This window comes from Rhinatrema bivittatum, chromosome 3, assembly GCF_901001135.1.
Source record: "Rhinatrema bivittatum chromosome 3, aRhiBiv1.1, whole genome shotgun sequence".
NCBI lineage: Eukaryota > Metazoa > Chordata > Amphibia > Gymnophiona > Rhinatrematidae > Rhinatrema > Rhinatrema bivittatum.
In genome coordinates, this window is record NC_042617.1 from 100,231,206 (window position 1) to 100,252,708 (window position 21,503).

General features: G+C 42.3%; 1 protein-coding gene across 8 annotated transcripts in view; it reads left to right on the plus strand.

Moving 5' to 3' along the window:
- SLX4IP (SLX4 interacting protein) overlaps positions 1-21,503 on the plus strand; it is a 343,277-nt gene that overhangs the window by 307,022 nt on the left and 14,752 nt on the right. For 3 of the 8 annotated variants that reach the window (XM_029593535.1, XM_029593536.1, XM_029593537.1), the window contains one exon: positions 12,311-12,405. The exons of the other annotated variants lie outside the window; for them this stretch is intronic. In XM_029593535.1, the coding sequence (XP_029449395.1) occupies positions 12,311-12,405 (95 nt within the window). The remainder of the gene's footprint in view (positions 1-12,310; positions 12,406-21,503) is intronic. 8 annotated transcript variants of the gene reach the window in all.

Below are 21,503 nucleotides of genomic sequence, written 5' to 3' on the forward strand. Positions count from 1 at the left end.
GGAGGACAGGGAAATCCCTCCAGGCCTAGAACCATAGGGGACCATGCTTCGTTTCTTCCACAGAGATGAATTACTGGCACTAATCTCCCAGACCCTGAAGAAAGGCATGGACCCTCTGGTGGAGCCAAAAAAGAACCCCATCCTGGTGTCTCTTCATAAAGCTTCTTGCTATTTCCCAATGCTGGAAGCTAACCAGGAATTGATTGACCTGGAATGGGATGCCCCGGAGGAGAGCTGTAAAGGAGGTCGGGCCTTGCAAGCCTTGTATTTTCTGGCCCCAGCAGTCAAGGAACACCTGTGTTTCCCCGAAGTGGATGTCATGGTCTGCGCCGTCTCGAAGCAAACATTTATCCCTGTAGAGGGAGGGGCGGCTTTGAAGGATGCTCATCATAGGTGGTTAGAATCCATCCTTAAGCAAGCCTTCAACGCGACAGCTATGACACTGCAGATCGCTTCCTGTTGTGCCCTGGTGGCTTGCTCCTGTTGCTCTTTGTGAAAGAGGCAGATAGCTCTGGAGGGCACACCAGAGAGGCGATTGAATCCCCTGCAGCCTTCCTGACAGATGCAAGCTCAGACCTAGTGTGTACCTCGGCCAGAGGAGTAGCCTTAGTGGTGGCAGCCAGAAGACAGCTATGGTTGCGGAACTGGTCAGCGGATGCAACCTCTAAGGCGAACCTCACAAAGATGGCCTTTCAGGGATCCCTCCTATTCGGAAGCGAGTTGGAGAAGCTAGCCAGTAAGTGGGGCGAATCTCCAGTGCCCCGACTACCGAAAGACAGGAAAAAGAGGTCTCAGTGCCCCTCTCCCATGAGGATTGAGACTGGGAGCTTCCAGCCCTACAGAAACCCGTTGTTCCAGTCACCTCGACCCTCGGAGAGGTCTCAGTCCTTTTGGAACCGGCAACCCAAAAGAGGGACAAGTTCGGACTCAGGCTCGAGCCAAGCTTCCCAATGAAGTTGGGCCAACCCATCCATGGGAAGAGGAGATGGGGGTCGACTTTCCCTCTTCTACCAGCAGTGGGTCAAGATCACGTCGGACAAATGGGTACTGGACGTCATACAAGAAGGCTACGCTCTGGAATTTCGCAGCATCCCTTGGGGCAGATTCACCATATCACCTTGCCACTCTGTTGCGACAGTCGGTCTGTGACGGCTTCGCCCCGCCTACCTCACTCTTCTTGCGGCTCCTCCCACTCATCTCGGACGTCTGTCTGCCGACCTCTCCGGTGTCCCCGGACCAGCTTTGGTGCTGCATCCCGCCATGTTCCTCCAAGATATCATAGGGCACGCGCGCCGCCCTCATCATTATTTCCTCGTTGGCGCGAACCTCAGGGGCGTCCCCCTGAGATGACGTCACGCTGCCCGGATATTTAAGCCTGCACCTTTTGCTAGCTAATCGAGTTAGCAACCCGGAATTCTACAGATGGGATTCGCTCTCCGTACCGAAGCTACTCTGCCACTCCAGCGTTATCTAGAACTCTTATTGCTAACGGGGTACCCACTCCTCGGGGGCCTCTTCTGCTTCTTTCAGGTGCTATCAGGAAACCGGTACTCGCTCCTTGAGGGCCCATGTTCCCTGAGTCGCTGCCTGCATCTACAACCCTTTCTACTTGGAAGACTTAAACCTAAAGACTTAAACCTAAAGACCTGGCTCTTTAAACAGGCATTCACCTAATCCCCCCGCACAATCTCCCTTTTACCACCTTTAATACCCTGATTTTCATGTGCCGCCTGTTACATTCATGTTCATTTAAATCCCTCATGATGATTCACAAGGCTCTTCACAACATCTCCCCCCTCAACCTATCCTTCCAACTACAGCAACACGTCTCCAATAGACCGATCAGAAGTGCATACCAGAACATGCTTCACACCCAGCCAACAAAAACCTCATTGAGGAAACGAGCTCTGTCCACTGCAGGTCCCCATCTTTGGAACCTGCTCCCACCGGACCTCCGCCAAGAACCATGCCTTCCGACATTCAAAAAGAAGCTAAAGACTTGGCTATTCACTCAAGCTTTCCCTGAGAGCTAAAATCTGGTGAAGCGACAGACGATAAACCTACCTCTGTACATATGTTCCTGATTTATGGTTCACGGTTACATTTAATTGAGTTTATGAAAGTTCTCTTTTAATAGTTTTCCTGTATACTTGTGTTAATGTATTCTGCCTTGAGACGACTGTTTTAATGTATTTCCGCCCTGGAGGCGACTGTTCAGTTCCTTGTAAACCGGTGCGATATGTATTCTTTACAGGAACATCGGTATATAAAAATTAAAAATAAATAAATGTTAACTTCCTTAACTCACTCGCAACAATATGTTCACTGCAATACTCATTCCGATAACTATTCCATTCAGTCACGATGACCTCACTTTAATGTACACTTTGTAAATAGCTTGTTACAATACCTGTTGTATTACCTGTTGGAATTTCTTTGTTACTTTTATTATTAACCTTCACTCTATTCCTTGTTCTTTGTAAAGCTTGTTGCTATTTTTAAGTTATCTGTGAACCGAGATGATGTTCCCAACGTATCCCGGTATACAAAAACACCCAAATAAATAAATAAATAAAATACTTGGAAGACTTCACTAACAGTTTCCATCTGTGAGTACAACTACCATCTATTCCTCAGTACTGCTTCCCTGGAACCAGGTACTCGCTCCTCGAGGGCCTGCCCTCTGTTCCAGTGCCAGACCTCTTGTCTAGTGGAATCGCTGTGTGAGTACAATACCACTAGGTCTCTCTAAGGGATCAGGTACTCGCTCCTCGAGGGCCTGCTCTCCCTGTCTCAGAGCTTCTCCTATTCTACCTGGGACTCTGTATGTTTCTCACTGTGTACTCATAACTCTGTCTCTTTCCACTACAGCACAGCCAAGCAGAGGATTCGCTTTTCCAGCGTCCTGTGAGATACTCGCCCAGCTGGGCTCAACATCTACTACTCACTACTGCCACCTCTGGTGGTTTCCAAAACTGTTTAAATAAAGATTCAAATCTGTGTTTGTGTGTCCAGAGACTAGCCTGACACCGTGGTCCCTCACGGGACTGCCTTCCATGGGCATGGTCAGCTGCCACAGGGTCCAAGGATCCACCCAAACATCAATAACCATAACACACTCCCAGCTGAAGAAACTGGCAGTGGAAACCACACTGATAAGGCTCCTCAGTCTGAGGGCTATAACTCTGGTACCCACACCCCAAGTAAATATGGGGCGTTATTCCATCTATTTTATCTTGCCTAAGAAAGAGGGCTCATTCCAGCCCATCCTGGATCTTAAGAGCGTCAACCGTCATCTCCAGATATTACACTTCTGCATGGAAACTCTCCACTCCGTCATAATGGCAGTGCAACCGGGAGAGTTCTTAATCTCTCTGGACCTCTCCGAAGCCTACCTTCATATTCCAGTCCAACAAGACCACCAGGGTTTTGTACGCTTTGTGGTACTAGGCTGCCATTACCAGTTCCAGGCGTTACCCTTCGGTCTGGCAACCGCCCCAGAACATTCTCCAAAATTATGGTGGTCGTGGCGGCAGCACTGAGGAAAGAAGGGATCCTGGTGCATCCTGACTTGGACCACTGAGCCTGGCGGTCAGTGGAAGAGAGCTTCCAGGTGACCAGCAGGATCAGGTTCCTCCTACAGGAACTCGGTTGGGTCGTGAACATGGAAAAGAGCAGCCTCAAGCCCTCCCAGTCCTTAAAGTACCTGGGGACCCAATTTGACACCAAGCAGTCCAAAGAATTACCAAGATGGTGCAAATTCTGCAACAAAAGGCTTGTGAAATAAGACTTAAGGGGCTAAATATGTTTACCCTAGAGCTGGGCCAGTGCAAGGGTATTAAGCACCTTAGACAAACCTTGCAGCCTTGTGCCTTCCTCCAACACCCCAGCCCAGCCCTCCCCACACATAATTTTAAAAAATTGTGCACTTATACCAATAGATTTTATTTGAAAAAGAACATTCAAAGTACATTCTTCTTGGGTAAAAATATCACTTTCAGCAATATGTATATTTTATTTACATGCACTGCTATAGTGCCAACCAGAAAACCTTGCAAAAAAAGATCCTTGGAACCATATGGTATTAGGCCTTTTATAGCAAAGGAAAAATGTGTGAAGGCAGGTAACACTGACTTTTACATTTAATTTGTTCTTTATACAGATACAAGATTCTTGTCTGAGTCCCAAAACGTGCAGACACAAACTGAACTGGACACCACAAGCCAGACCCTGTATGCAGAACAAAATGGAAAAACTGAAATATCACCAAGCCTCAACAATAAAGCATCAAACAATAAAATCAAGATTGTACTTGGATTTTCAGAAGGCGTTTGATAAAGTTCCTCATGAGAGGCTTCTAGGAAAAGTAAAAAGTCATGGGATAGGTGGCGATGTCCTTTCGTGGATTGCAAACTGGCTAAAAGACAGGAAACAGAGAGTAGGATTAAATGGACAATTTTCTCAGTGGAAGGGAGTGGGCAGTGGAGTGCCTCAGAGATCTGTTTAGGACCCTTACTTTTCAATATATTTATAAATGATCTGGAAAGAAATACGACGAGTGAGGTAATCAAATTTGCAGATGATACAAAATTGTTCAGAGTAGTTAAATCACAAGCAGATTGTGATAAAATGCAGGAAGACCTTGTGAGACTGGAAAATTGGGCATCAAAATGGCAGACGAAATTTAATGTGGATAAGTGCAAGGTGATGCATATAGGGAAAAATAACCCATGCTATAATTACACAATGTTGGGTTCCATATTAGGTGCTACAACCCAAGAAAGAGATCTAAGCGTCATAGTGGATAACACATTGAAATCGTCGGTTCAGTGTGCTGCGGCAGTCAAAAAAGCAAACAGAATGTTGGGAATTATTAGAAAGGGAATGGTGAATAAAACGGAAAATGTCATAATGCCTCTGTATCGCTCCATGGTGAGACCCCACCTTGAATACTGTGTACAATTCTGGTCGCCGCATCTCAAAAAAGATATAATTGCAATGGAGAAGGTACAGTAAGAGCGACTAAAATAATAAGGGGAATGGAACAGCTCCCCTATGAGGAAAGACTAAAGAGGTTAGGACATTTCAGCTTGGAGAAGAGACGGTTGAGGGGGGATATGATAGAGGTGTTTAAAATCATAAGAGATCTAGAACGGGTAGATGTGAATCGGTTATTTACTCTTTCAGATAATAGACTAGGGGGCACTCCATGAAGGTAGCATGTGGCACATTTAAAAACTAATCGGAGAAAGTTCTTTTGTCACTCAACACACAATTAAATTCTGGAATTTGTTGCCAGAAGATGTGGTTAGTTCAGTTAGTGTAGCTGTGTTTAAAAAGGATTGGATAAGTTCTTGGAGGAGAAGTCCTTTACCTGCTATTAATTAAGTTGACTTAGAAAATAGCCACTGCTATTACTAGCAATGGTAAAATGGAATAGACTTAGTTTTTGGATACTTGCCAGGTTCTTATGGCCTGGATTGGCCACTGTTGGAAACAGGATGCTGGGCTTGATGGACCCTTGGTCTAACCCAGTATGGCATGTTCTTATAAAACAATAATAATAGTAAAACCATACTAATAAAAAGAATAAATATTTCAAAACTGCTGAGGAATAGGATATCCAATAATTAAAAACTCATAAAAAGTTTCAAAAATTTCCCCCAAAGAATTTCAAAATAATAGACACATCAAATTACCACCCAATAATTAAAACTAATGATGTTTTAAAAAGTTCTCTGTTTTCCATACCTGGGAAATGTTGTTTTCCAATCACCCTGATATTGTTGTGGATTAGTTGAGGGGAGTGGGATGTTTGCAAATACTTTCTTCTCTCTCTCTAAGTGTACACACTCTAAACACACTCTTTTACCCTCACACACACTTTTACCCTCACACATGCTCTTTCATTCTTACACATACTCGGGAATGTGCCTTCTCAATTGCAGGCCCCTCTTTTGGAACTCGTTGCCACAGGAATTACATCAGGAGGAAAGCTTTTAAAGAGGTCTAAAAACTTATTTATCAAGCAGTCTTATTTTTTATTTTATTTCTCTGTTTTTAATACGTAGAATATAAACTCAAACATTTTCTCAATAATAATAAATCTCCAAAACTACTGTAAAATGTATAAACATTTGGCACCCTCAATGGCGATCTAAAGTCCAGCAAGGCACTTGGTATCGCACCGCCTCAGAGTTATCCATAAGATATCTAAACTTAGATAGGATGAAGTAAGAAAAAGTTTATCCTTTACTTCCTGAATAACTAGCTAGAACAAGAACAGTCCACCGGGGCTCATGTTTGGGCCCTGGATGATTCCTCGGGATCTGGATTGCGCTGTAATCTATGGCCTCCTTTGGCCACTCATTGCCATCTGCGTGTGTCCTCCGTCCGATATGGCGTTTTAGTGATAGCTGGTGGTATTTCTAGACCCATGAGACCGGCTTCCTTGAGTGCTGTTGACGCATCCTGCAATGTTTTTACGCTATGTGTAACTCCTTTCACAGTGAAGCTCAACCCAAACGGGAAAAGCCACCTGTAGCATATATTGTCCTTGTGAAGGATCTCAGTGATACTCCTCATCTCCTGGCATTTGCGTATTGTCATAGGTGAGAGATCTGTGAATATCATAATATCAAGGCCGTTCCAACTCCATTTTGCTTGCTTTTTAGCAACTGAAGCAATTCGATCCTTAATATGAAAATCGTGAAAGCATGCAGTTATATCCCTTGGTTTATTGCTCTGACCAGTACCCAGGGTACGATGTGCACGATCAATTTTTATGGTCAGTGGATTTGTGGGGTCTCCCGACGCCGTATCAGCCTGCAGTAACATATTACTTATCTGAATGACCACCTCCGAACAGGTCAGATGTTCAGCAGACCCTGGGATACCACGGAATCTAAGATTCTGCCGGCGTGAGCAGTTTTCCAGGTCCTCTACTTTTTCCGATAACTGCTCAGTTTCAGCAAGGAAAGGGGAGTGTTCATCACGAACCAATTTTAAGTCCTCCCCATGTGCGTCGACGCGGGCCTCAACCTCAAAGATCCACCGCCCATGATCCGCAATTTCATCCTTTAATTCCGCAATTGAGGTCATAATTTCTCTTTTGTAAACCAGCATATCTTTCTTGATGTCCACGAACCAATTCTTCATTTTGGCTCGGGTCGGCATCTCATCATCCGCCAGTGAGCTGGGATCCGAGACTCAGCCCTCCTCCTCGATCGCCATCATTGCCGCTTCCTCACTTTCATCGCTGCTGGTTTTCAGCAACACCAATTAGGAGAGCAATGGTCAAAGGAGGAGGAGAACCAAGCATAGAGACCATGGAGAATGAAGCTGTAGAGGTTGCAGATACTCTAGAGGAGAGTTGCCAAATAGAGGGAGAGAAGCTTTTTGAGCTGAGGAGAAAATAAAAAAAAGACCCTGCTCCAGATAAGACTTATTTTCTCAAAGTTTGTCTAAAGAGGGTTTTTCCCTGTTTCATCTTTCAGCATTAAGCAGCTGTGGGGAGGAGTAGACTGTATTTCTGTTATGGCTACAATTGGTTGTTTTTCCCTAAAAGTCAAAGGTTTAAAGGGAAAAGTCAACTGCATTTTGTGGAAAATGATGTTTAATAACAATGCTATACGTTTGAATAAACTGATTCTAGAGCTGTCTTAAGCAGCCATGCGAGAGGGACTGTTGGATTGATCATGAGACACTGTTGTATACTTTTTTTTAATTAGTGAGCTGGCCTGAAGCTTTGTGCATTGAAACAGCAGCATTTGACTTGATCTTTGTCTGTCCAGGGCACTGTGCCTCAAATTATTTTAGACAAGGACACCTATGTATGAAAAAGATTGTGCCTCACTAGGTTGGAAGTATTTTTTTCTTTTTTTTTTTCTTTTCAAGGACTGCTGTGTTTTGAAGAAGTTTACAGACCTATGGGCATTATGACAGACTGAACTGTGACTATAGATATAGATAGATATAATTTATTTTTAAATATATACAGTTGTGCTCATAAGTTTTACATACCCCTGACAGAATTTGTGAGATGTGTAGCATTTTAAGAAAACATGACTGATCAGACAAAACACATCTGTTATTTTTAATGTTTCAAATTAAAACTATTATGCATCATAGAACAACACAATAATTAAACAAACCATAGCAATAAAGGAAAATAAATGGTCCTGTTCAAAAGTTTGTATACTCTTTAATGTTTAGGTTGATAATATACACTCAAGTTGACACACACAGGTTGAGATGGCACTGAAGGGTAGGTATCCACACCTGTGCCTTGTTTGATTGTAATTAGTGTCTGTGTATAAATAGTCAATGAGTTTCTTAGCTCATGAGAAAACCCTTGTGCATTTCATCCAGGGCTGCACTGACTTTGGTGTTTACTAAAGCATGGGGAAAGCAAAAGACCTGTCAAAGGATCTGCAAGCACCAGAAGTTCAACTTTATAAATCTGGAAAAAGATATCCAAAGATTTGAAATTGCCAATTAGTACTGTTCAAATTATGATCAAGAAGTGAAAATTATGGGTTTTGTTAATAACAAGCCACGATCAGGTAAATCAAGAAAGATTTCAGATACAACTGCCAGGAAAATTTGTCGAGATTCAAAGATAACCTACAAGCAACTTCTACTGAAACAAAGTGGTGTGGGTATTTCAGCACGCACAATAAGGAGATACTTGAACAAAAATGGGCTACATGGTAGAGTTGCCAGAAAAAAAGCCATTACTGCACCAAATCCACAAAACAGCCTGCTTATAATATGACAAACAGTACCTAGGGAAGCCTCTAAACTTCTGGGACAATAATTGAAGTAATGAGACCAAAATTGAATTTTATGATCACAACCATAAACGTTATGAAGAGAAGCACACCATCCCTACTGTGAAGCATGGAGGTAGATCTCTGCTGGGTTTTTTTTTTGTTTTTTTTGGGGGGGGTGAACTATGGCAGGACAGGGAATTTAGTCAAAATTGATGGCAGGATGAATGCAGCATCATATCAGAAAATATTGGAGGAGAATTTGCATTAATCATCCAGGAAGCTGTGCATGGGGCACACTTGGACTTTCCAATTTGACAATGATCTGAAACATAAGGCCAAGTCGACCCTTCAGCGGCTGCAGCAGATGAAAGTGAAGGTTCTGCAGTGCCACCACGGTCTCTTGACCTAAACATCGAGCCACTCTGGGGTGAACTCAAACATGCAGTTCATGATAGCCAAATAATTTACAGGATCTGGAGGCTTTTTGCCAAGAGGAATGGACAGCTTTACCACATAAAATAAAAGGCCTCATTCATAACTCTCACAAAAGACTAAAGTCTCATTGATGCAAAAGGGGGCAATACACAATATTAAGAACTAAGGGTATGTAAACGTTTGGAACAGGACAATTTTATTTCCTTTAATGATGGTTATGTTCCTTCTGCTTTAAAATTTTCTATGGTCTGCCCAGTATTAAAGAACTAATCTTTAAACCCAGCAGACCTACCCAATTATCGTCCTATCTCTAGTTTTCCCAAATCTTGCTAAGATTATGGAAAAAATAGTCCTGAACCAACTTCAGGATTACATTGAGGAGCATAAGTTTCTTGACACATGACAATTTGGGTTCAGGGCCTACCATAATACAAAGAATCTTCTTCTGTCTTTTAGTGATAGTATTAGAGGTTTCGACTCTGGTACCAAATTTCTACTGGTGCTCTTGGATGTTTCTATTGCATTCGACATGGTGGATTATGCTATTCTTTTACGATAGTTGGAATTCTTAAGTATCACTTCATCTGTGTTCTCATCATTATCTTCCTACTTGCTCTTTTCATGTCCTGCAGTGCTACCTCTGATTTACATGATTTATCCATGTATGTACCTTAAGGCTCATCTTTGTCTGCTGTACTTTTCAACATGTATTTGTCACCGCTCTGTGCTGTTCTCAGGAAGCTTGAAGTATTTTGTGTGTATGCTGATGGCATATAATTCTACTTCCCTATTACATCTACTCCTACTGCAACCTTTAAGCTTTCAGATTGTATGTCTAAGATTAATAACTGACATGCTTTGAACAGGTTAGCCCTGAATGTCAAGAAGAATGAGATCCTTCTGATGGGCAGGACTGAGATGGAAGCCTTTCCTTCGTCTTTAGTTTTGAAGGTCAGATTATTCCTATCTACTTACATGCTCAGAATCTGTTGATTCTTCTCTCACCTCTGCCAACATATTAATTCTTTAATTAAAACTTCCTTAATATAAAAAAAGAAAAAAAAACTTCCTCCTTCAAAATGCACATACTTTGGTGTGTGTGAAGCCTTTCCTCCACTCTGGTAATTTTCGAACTGTTGCTCAAGTTGCTCTTATTCTTTCACAATTAGACTACTGCAACTCACTGTACCTAGGCTTACCCTTGTCTTCTATTAAATCCTTACAATTCAAAATTCATTCACAAGTCTGGTAACTGGTACCCCCATCTGTGATCATGTTTTGGCCAGTTTATACTGACTCCCTGTGGCCAGCCTTATCCAGTTCAAGGTGTTGTGCTTGATTTTTAAATCTCTGCATAACCTTGCACCATAAGGCATGGTGTCTTCTATCCAGAAGTATCACCCAGGGCTGGCGCTGCACTCTGCTTCCCGAAATCTCCTAAAGACACCATCTCATAAATTAATTAAACTTTCTACATCTCATAACAGAATGTTCACCGTAGCTACCCCTAGCCTGTGGAATGACTTGCCAGATGCAATTAGGGCCAAAACTGAACTACTTCATTTTAGGAAACTATTGAAAATGCATTTGTCTTCCATAGCATTTATCAAATAACCTGTTTATCTGCTGTTGCCATTTCTGTTTTACTGATGTGTTTTGCTGAATTTAATTGATGTATTGTTGATTTTCCTTGTATGTAACTATGTTGATGTTTTGTTGTCAGTCCTTTGTTTATAATGTTTGTAATGGTGTAATCTGCTGAGAATTGCAGTTCAGCGAATACAAGTTTATTAAATAAATAAAAAGTAATAAAATCTGGTGCATCTTACTTAATTTCTCTTCTGTCTCCCTCCCTGCTTTCCCAGTGGCCTTTCTGAAAATGTTGTGAGATGTTTTGTCGTACTCCTCCTTTGTTCTTCATAGTGCAGGTCACAAATTGAACTTTTATGCCAATTTTATTTCTTAAATATTTTAAACTGACTGCTTTAAGTATTCCCTTTTATTCTCCCATCCAAGACTAATTTTGGTTCAGTTTCTTCTCCCTACTTGGTTCTCTCCTTTTAATTTTCTGAGATAAACTTTAACAAAATTATATTTGTATAATTTTAGGAAAGATTTGACTTGTAACTCATTTGTACAGTTTATTTGTATGAGAGACCAAACGTGATCTGGTACAACCAGTCAGATTGCCATTTATAATGCATCCTGGAGAGTAATTTGATAGATCAACTGTCCTCTGCAACCTTGTTAATCTATGTGAAATGTGCTAGATCTGCATACAGGTAGATAGCAAGATACAGGTAGATATATTGTAGTGCTAACAGAGCAACAAACTAAAGTACTGCTAAGGAGACACAGTCTATACAAATGAGTTTACAGCATCATTAGATCTGCCTCTTGCTATTGAAACCAGCCAGTGAGTGTGTGTATGTAGGATTGTAAAATATAATGGAAACATCTTGAAGAGAAAAGCATTTCCTTTTTTTTTTTATCCGTTTTCTACAATTCTGTATTATCATACAAAAGCTCCATAGAACTGTTTGCTATTAGTTTAGACCAGAAAAAACTCCCCTGTGGTCCATATAGGACGTTTTGCCAACACCACAAACCCTGATCATCAAAATGTTAATGTTAAAAGTTTTAACCCTTTCTTCTATAAAGTAATATTTGGTGTTTTCATGTAAGTACAGAAAATGGGAATTCTTCAGAGAATAAGGGTGAAGACCACTGCGCCACTAAGTCTCTTTAGAAAAAAAAAACTGACAAACATGCCGCTGTCTGCTGCAGAGATTCCTGGCATTTGTCATAGTTTAAACCACAGACATGTCAGATATGTGCCAATAGTTCCCTCAAATGGTTTGGAATTTATATTCTTTACATTGCATTCTTCTTTGTTTGTGGTATATGTTAACATATGAATTATATGCATTAAAGCCTGAAAGAAGAGACCCAGATATAAAACAAAACTAATTTTCTACTGAACCATTTGTTGCACTCTGTGAAGGGTAAAACACAGCAATAATATTAGGAGCTGAAGTTTTCATTTTGATAAATGCAGTTTCATTGGTCACATTTCAATACAATATTTTCATTTTGAGTAGCAGGAAAAATCTTTCAGCGGGACATCAGAATATTTTACTGGAGCTGCAAAAAATGGGCAATATACACAACGGAAGCAGGTCATCTTAAAAGAACTGTATGTCAACCCTTTGGGGTTTTTATTTATTTTTTATCCTGGTTTTTAATTGCTGAGTCAATGTTCTCTATTGCACAATCTTGCATATTACTGCAAGAAATAGGGATGATAAGATACCCAGTAATCATATGTACATTACAATCTGACCAATGCTTTTTGACAAAGTTTCACTTGTCAAAGGTGTTAAAAGCTGCATACTTGTGCCAGACCTAAGTTGTTATTGTCATTATCTCTATTACGCAAACTTACCTATTGAAAGTGGTCACATTAAGATCATAATAATGCCTGGTGAAATAAATTTGACTGTACCATACTTCGTGTGTTACTTTGTTTTCAAAGCATTGTGAGAAGTACTAAAAGTATTGCCATTATATATGTGTGTGTGTATATGTGTGTAAATATATATATATATGTGTGTGTGTGTATATATACATTAGATATATCTAAATATATAGGCTATATTGCACAAGTATGATTCTAATGGTGTATCTATGTGGAATCTTGTTTTTCCCTTACTTGATGTCTCTCCCAAAATATATATTTTTTCAAAGATAAGCATCTCTAAATTTCACACTTGATGAGTCTTTTGACCTGTTACATGCTCAATTGGAGGAAACCATCTTCCAAATTCTAGAATTTTTCCAGGCTTCACATGCCGCTTTGTTGCTTTAAAACAGTTGGAGCCCGCAGTCTTTATTTAATTTTTGATGCTTGTGGAAGGAATGCCTTGCCACATATCCAGCTTTATTCATCATTATCTCCATTCTAGTTTAAATCAATTTTTTGTATTATAAACATTTTTGTAATTTAAGTTTTTCTTTTTGATCATGTCGGTGACCACAGCCAGAGAGATTCTGGCGTGAGAGGCATAACCAGTAGAGAAAAGGAGGTATACAGGCCTCTATATGGGTCTTTGGTGAGGTCAAACATAGTAATGTGTTCAGTTCTGTATCCCTTTCTCAGAAAGGGTAGAGATAGACAGCCCAACTGGTATGAGGACTGCACCAAGTAGTATGGGATGAGACTGAAGGACCTAAATAGGTATACTCTAAAGAAGAAGAGAGATGAGGGATATGATTGAAATTCAAATGCCTGAAAGGCATTAATGCACAAGAAGCAAATCTTTTTAAATGGAAAGGAAATTTATAGAAATGAGGAAGACCTCAGAACAATGTTAGGAAATATTTTTTCATGGAAAGAGTAGTGAATTCCTGTAATACTCTCCAAGAGATGATAGGGAAGATAAAACAGTAACTGAATTTAAAAAAATTAATAGGATAAACATAAAGGATGACTGGAGACAAGAGGACAGTAAAGAATCACTGGGGTAACTGCATGGAACAGCTGTTCTGCCCAAAACAGTAGTGTTATGACTGTTTTGTGCTTCCAAGAAGGCACTGGGGTTACTTGCATGAATTGGCAGCTTCCTTCTTAGCCTATAGCCGTTGTATTATTGCATCTGGCAATAAGAAAATATCAGGTTAACCTACATTGTGCAGATGTACCCATAAACAGGTCGATACTGTAAGACCGCGGGAGAGCGGACGAACGCCCGCTCTCCCGGCGAGCGCACCAGCCCTTCGCCGGTGCGGGCGATTCAGTATTTAAATGAGGTAACGCGGGAAAAACGGGGAAAAGGAGGCGCTAGGGACACTAGCGCGTCCCTAGCGCCTCCTTTTTGTCAGGAGCGGCGGCTGTCAGCGGGTTTGACAGCCGACGCTCAATTTTGCCGGCGTCGGTTCTCGAGCCCGCTGACAGCCACGGGCTCGGAAACCGGACGCCGGCAAAATTGAGCATCCGGTTTTCGGCCCGACAGCCGCGGGCCGAATTCAAATTTTTTATTATTTTTTTTTTTCCTTTTTTTTACTTTTGGGGACCTCCGACTTAATATCGCTATGATATTAAGTCGGAGGGTGCACAGAAAAGCAGTTTTTACTGCTTTTCTGTGCACTTTCCTGGCGCCGGAAGAAATTAGCGCCGACCTTTGGGTCGGCGCTAATTTCTTAGAGTAAAATGTGCGGCTTGGCTGCACATTTTACTTACTGGATCCCGCGCGCATACCTATTAGGGCCATCAACATGCATTTGCATGTTGAGGGCGCTATTAGGTGCCGCGGGTGGGCCGCGTGTTTTCCTCCCCTTACTGAATAAGGGGTAAGGGAAAACACGCGTCCAGAGCAGGCTGACAGTGCGCTCCGACGGAGCACACTTTACTGTATCGACCTGAAACAGAGTAGTTCAACAGCATCAGGTTTCTAAGAAGTCTGGGGTGATCTGCATGAAGGAATCATGGTTAAAATCCAGATTTCAATGAGCATGGGGAGGTTTTTGTTTTGTTTTTTTTTTAAACAACAACCTCACTAACCTTGTTAGCTATAGGGATTATAAAACTTGGTGATAAGACATAAGCCAATACCCAGGCCTTCTGTTAAGTACTGATTTTGTAAGAAGCAAAGTTGAAAATGGCAATGTCTGAAAATTCCTAATAGCAGAGGTGGTAGAGAGCATCACTGTGGCAGACTTTTGGGCATGCTTGGGTTGATGCATTGAACTCCAGCACCATTGAAGCATCTGCCATTGGTGTTATCAATGCACTGGGCCTCCGCACCTACAGCCCCTTCGATGCATTGGGCCTCAGTTCAGCTGACGCAGCTATTCACTCCATTAACACATCTAGCATCAGAAACATCAATGTTTCTTGTGCCCCTGACTCCAGACAAGAACAGGCAATGAGGGGCTCTGAGGTTGATTAATTGCACTTTCCTCCCTCCCTGTTGATGTCATTATCTCCGATCAAGGACTTGGTTTCAAGATGCCGGATCCGATATTCTCCATTGTGCCTCTGGTTTCCATTTGTCTGCCAAAGCAGCTGACCCAGAAAATGGCTCCCTCCTGGAGTCCATTAGAGACTTCTCAGGAGGATGACTCTTCCACCAATTCCTGGTTAGAAGATGACACAGCCCATAGACCAGGTAGAGGAATTGAAGATTTTATTTGCCTTACTGGCAGCTACCTCTTCTATCCAGAGTGGTGGATTTGTTCCTTTAAAAGGGAGGGGATCCTTTCATCTCCACACCTTGCGAGCTCCCAACAGAGATCCCAATGGAGGGATTTAGCCCTTAACCATCCTTCTGTATGGAGGAATCTAGCTAGTCTGAGGAAGCAGCATGGGACACCACCATCTAGACCATGTCCCAGTAATATTCCCTTCTGAGATGACTGATGACTGCACCCCAGTTGCCTTCATCGTCTCTAGGGACATGGGTTAGTGTCATCTCTTGGTTCCAAGGAAGGTTCTATAGGGGATTCCCTCTAACTCCCCTACCTGATCTGCCAGAACATTCTTCACTACCAGAATACATCTCATACTTCAGATTCTTGGAAAAGCTGGGCAAGATGATGGAAATCAACATCTGTAAGGACAAGGATCCCTTCACCAAGGTCTTCAGCTGTCTCTGAATTCTGGAAATTCCATCTGAGCCTGCAGAGATCCCAGTTGATTCTGTGCTACAGCATTTACAAACAAGAATGTAGGAGAGTCCAGCTTCCTGACCTCCAGTAGCTGGGAAACGGGATCTGAAATATAGAATGCAACAACCCCCCCCCCCCCCCAGGGTTTGGAGGGGTACAGCTACCACATCAGTAGTAGAATTAGTATTAAAATGGGATAACAAGAAGATGGCTGCCGGAGAGGTCGCATGTTGACTTGCTCCATTTTCTGTGCCTCTTCTAATCGCTTTTTCTACCGGATTTCTAAAGTGTCCCACAAAAGAAAAGGAAAGATCCGAGTCTTTCTTCCTATACCGGAGAATCCTGAGGGGCAACGTTTAATATTTCAGTATGTGACCCAGATTTCAGGCTTGAGGACGTCCAGCCCCACAGGAGAGAAAGGGAAAGGAGCCCTTTACTCAACAGGGTAACTATCACTGACGCCTCCGGACCCCAGAACACCGCTGCAGGCTTCTCCACTGTCCGAGGTCACGGTGGCTGAGACGCCAATTGGGGAAGACATCGGGTATGCTCAGATGGGAGGCGCCGCTGGCAATGGAACAGAGGGAGGAGCAACCCAAGCTCCTGCTGAGACCCTGGAGAGCGTTGTGGAGGAAGAGGGACTCAGACTTATGTAACATCGAGAGGCAGAAATGCCGAAGAGCAAGGGTTTGGCTCATTTACCCCGCAGAGAATTGTGAAACCAGCGGTTGTAACCCTTGAGGCCCTATGGGACCTGGTTGCAGGAAATGCGATGAAACTCGACGAACAGGCCTACAGACAGGAGGCGGTAACAAAAAGAATGGATAAATTTGAACTTGATCATTACCAAGAGAAAATGGATCAAACAAACGCTATGAAGAAGGTAACTGAAGAGGTAAAAAAAATTACAAGATTTGAGTGCTGTTTCTGTCAATGAGAGACTTTCGTCATTAAGAAGGCTTGAGTCGGTTGAAAACTATTTAAGGCACTTAAACCTAAGACTCCTCAACTTCCCAAAGGTGATGGGAGAGTTACCTTTTCAGACTTTTAAAACTTATGTTGTAGAGATCCTAAAATTGCCCCCAGATAAAGTTCCTTCATTAAAAAAATATTCTTCCTACCTCAAAGAAGCACTCCCATATTGCCTAATATAGGGATAGATATGTCTTATCTGTCTAATTTCCTGGAATCTTCAGGGGTTGAAATAATTGAGAGGTCTGCTTTATTTGTAACTTTTTTTCAGAAAATGATCTTGGTTTAATTATGAAGAATTATTTTAAGAATATGAATGTATTATTCTTGGGAGGTCAGGTTAGGATTTTTCCCGACTTAACAAAATCCACGCAACAGCACAGGAAGAGATTCATAGCTATGCGCTCAGAGGTTTTAGCATTAGGGGGTACTTATGTTTTGCGGTACCCCTGTAAATGCATTATAAAACTCTCTGGGAATATATATATATTCTTCAGCCCAGAACAACTACAGGCCTTTCTTGAGGCTCGGGCGCAATAACCTGTACTTCATAATTAGTAATACCTGAAGTTAAGCAGCCGTATGATAAAGAAATAACTGTTTTCTTATGTTTTCCTTAATTTTCTTTTCCTCTCTTTTTCCTACGTAAGAAGAGATTCTTGATATGTTTAGGTTTCTAATTTTTGTGTCTTGTAAATCAAAGAGAAATCATGTAACTATGAAACAATATTAATGTAAATCTCTTGGATTTCTGTGCAAAGGTTTCTTGTATTAAATTTATAAATCTTGATAAATAAAAAAATGGGACAACAAGACTCAAATGTTCTCTAACACCCTGCTGGGAAAGGACCTTAGATTGTTAGTTTTGGGAAAAAGGTTTTTCAGATAATCAACACCCGCATCGCAGCCCACCAATTCTACAGCCTTAATATTTATACTGTTGTACTGATAAATTGTAAATACTGGTAGAGTCACTTGAAGGAGAGCAGGAAAACTATCTGGACACAGAGGCATATGAACATCATCTCCTCCATGTGGTGTATGAATCATTTGATACTATAGAAGATCTTCTGCAGTGGCCGCTGGAGTATGTCGAATGGCTTGGTGGACAATCAGCAGCTTGCAAGAAGATGTTCATAAATTGACCAATGTACCTTGTTTGAGGCACAATCTCTTTGGAAACAAGGTGAAGGAAACAGTTGCCCAAATTAAGGAGTAGCATGCTGCAGCTCAATCTTCTTTGACACGACCTGAAAAAACATCTTCTTCTAGGCTTTCTTATTTCACTTTTAAATGTGCCTTCTTCTAGATAAGCCTTTTCTGCCAGTTTCAGCAGTATTGTGCTCCACCTGCACTATCTCAACAGCAACTTCTGGTACACAGACGTCAGTGGGAGAGATGTGAGCTTAAAATGTCTCAGACTCAACCTAAACCTGTTTTTAACAGAACTCAATCCCCAGGTAGCAACTCCTCCAGTAGAGAGAAGGTTTTATCTTTTCCTATTTATTTATTTATTAAAAATATTTAGCGCCTACTTATATCAATAAAATTGTGCTAGGCGAATTTCAAATCATAAAATACAATACACATATTTCAACAGTAAAATAAACAAAAGACCACATTACCTTATCTTGATCAGTAACCACCCCAGCACTAAATCCAGTAAAGTCATCCAGAAGTCTCATAGAAAAGAATAGCCTTTTGCTTAAGAAATGTAATATTCTCTGAGGACGAGCAGGATATCAGCTCACACATGGGTGACATCATCCAATGGAGCCCAGCATGGAAAACGTCAAAGTTTCTAGAACTTTGAACTTCACTGAGCATGGCCATGGCATGCATTACATTATGCGTCCACACAAGGTACCTTCAGTCTTTCTTTTTACTCAGAGAGCCCAGTAGTTGCGATACACTACCTAGATACACTGGTAGTGTATCTAGGTAGGCTTTTCAAGTGTTTCTTTAACTTTCTTTTCATAGTCAGTTCTCTTCTGGGTGGTGGTATGTCACCATTGATTTTGATTTGGCTTCCCTTTTGTTTCGCAAAGCCATGTTTTCAGGGTACCAGCGGTTCCCCCAGTGCACAAGGACTATATCATGGATCCCCGTGATAGATGTGTCCTGTACTTGGGGACATCACATGATGTCCAGGTTTGCCGCAAATGCACAGAAATGACCCCCAAAGGACAACAAACCCACATGGATTTGATGGAATGTCTATTAGGGCACCGAAGGACAGATCCATTGGCATTGGAAGGTATCAATATTGAAGGACCATGGAGCCACTCCAATGGAAGTGGTGTCATCAGCATCAGAGAGGAAGCCATTGGCTCCCTCAGTGTTGATGGCCAGCAGGGAATCCAGAGAGAGAGGCCATCGCCCAGCTCCTCCCAGTCAAAGAAGGCCTAGGATTCATCCTCTTTGACCTTGGCACTGGGAAAGATCCATGCCAAGCATCAAGGGAAGCCAAAGAAGCAATTGGTCCACATTAATGCATGATGTTAAGCACAGCAGATGCAGAGAACCACCCCAAAGTGACTCTGTAGTGAGAAGAGCTCATCCTCAAAAACTCCTGTGGATTCGCTATGGTCTCCACCGGTCCTAGTGTCACTGATCCTCCTCTGTTCCAAAGAAAATGTGGTCACCTCTCTTGCCTCCCAGTTAGTGTTGACATCTGTGATCTTCAAGGAAGAATTGGAGAGACGTGCACTACATTGTCTCGATGTTGGACCATCGAAGACACTGAGTGCAACACCGTCTATTTTCAAGCAACTGCTAGATTCCCTACATGTGCTCGTTGGTGCTTTGCTGTTACTGGCATCGGTGTCTGTGCCTGTTAGCTCGCAATCGCTCAGAAGGGCATTGGAAGCAGCAACAGCTACCGACTTAATGGTTATCCCAGCCTCCTCAGGAGAGGAAGCCCTCCTGAGGGAACAAGATCCTCTGTTCAAGCTAGCCTTGGATGCTTTCACCCTTTATTGTGTATCCTCCAGTTCCATTGGTAACGAAAACTTTGTTACCAATGTTCCTCATAGCCCCTCCATTAGTTTGGTTTCCACTCCTACAGGAGATGTCCATTCAGGAGCCAGTTAGACTGGGGCCTTTCTAGATCTAGTCACTCAGGCTCATGGCAGGATGTGCCATCCCAACCTCCGGTCACCACTTAGATATTGAAAGAATGATTCTGCAACTGCTTGGCCTTTTCGAGGATGTGTTTCATGTCCTTTTGGCTTCCAGAAAGCATTCCACTAGAAAGTCCTATGAACTGAAGTGGAGGAGGTTTGCTCTGTGGTGTGAGTGTAAGGCCCTAGATCCCTTCTCTTGCACCGCACAAAAACTACTTGACTACCTTCTACATCTTTCTGAAGCTGGTCTTACGACCAACTTGGTTAGAGTGCATCTTAATGTAATTGGTGCATATCATCACCTTGTAGAAGTTAAGCCCATTTCTGTCCAGTTTTTAGTTATGCAGGATCTGCTTCATTTGAAGCCTTCCATCAGACCTCTGGTTGTATCATGGGACCTCAGCATGATTTTGTCCTAGCTGATAAAAGCTCCCTTTGAGCCACTGTGCTCCTGTGACCTAAAGTACCTGACCTGGAAGGTTGTATGTTTGGTGGTGGCTATTTCAACGCAGGGGGGCAGTGAGCTTCAGGCCTTATGGTGACTTATTCACCTTTCACTGTTTTTTCATGATAGGGTGCTCTGCCTAAGGTGGTATCAGAATTTCATCTTAACCAGTCAACTGGCCTTCCAACATTTTTCCCCAGGCCTCAGTCTCACTAAGTTGAACAAGCACTGCACAGTTTGGACTGTAAAAGAGCCTTGTCCTACTGTCTGGATCAGACAGAAAACCATAGAAAGCCCGCCTAGTTTTTTGTTTCATTTGATTAGAACAAGCTGGGGATCATCATTGTTAGACACTCTCCAGTTGGCTAGCTGATTGCATCTCCTTTTGTTACACCTGGGTGGGCTTGACTCTTGTGAGCCATGTCAAGGCTCACCTTGTCCGAGCCATAGCAGCATTGATGGCTCACCTGCGATCAGTCCCCATGGAGATCTGCAAGGCTGCGATGAGTTCTCTCCATTCATTCACATCACACTACTATTTGGACAAGAATGGCCAAAACAACAGCAGGTTTGGCCAGTCTGTACTCTGGAACTTGTTTAAGGTGTGGATCCCAACTTTGTTCCCACCTAGGGTCCATTGTGTTTGTGCCAGGCTGCCCCCCTTAGGGTATGTACAAATAAAAAAAGGCCTGTTACAACAAAGAATATTGCTGTGTTGTGCCTGTTGGCACTGCTTTTGTTGTCCCTCTTTTTTGTTGGGGGCCCCCTATAGCTTGGGTTTCACCCATGTGAGAGGACTGCCATCCTGTTCGTCCTTGGAGAAAGCAGAATTGCTTACCTGTAATAGGTATTCTCCGAGGACAATAGGATTTTAGTCCTCATCAGACCTGCACACCTTCCCATGGAGTGGGATCTCAACTTTATGGATTTTCTTTAGCTAAATTATTAGACTGAAGGGACCTCAAGAGAACACATGGTATAATGCATACTGTTGGCATGCTCAACGAAGCTCAGTTAAAGTTCTAGGAACTTTGACATAAGTTTCCCATGCTGAGCTCCTCAGATATCACCCATGTATGAGGATTG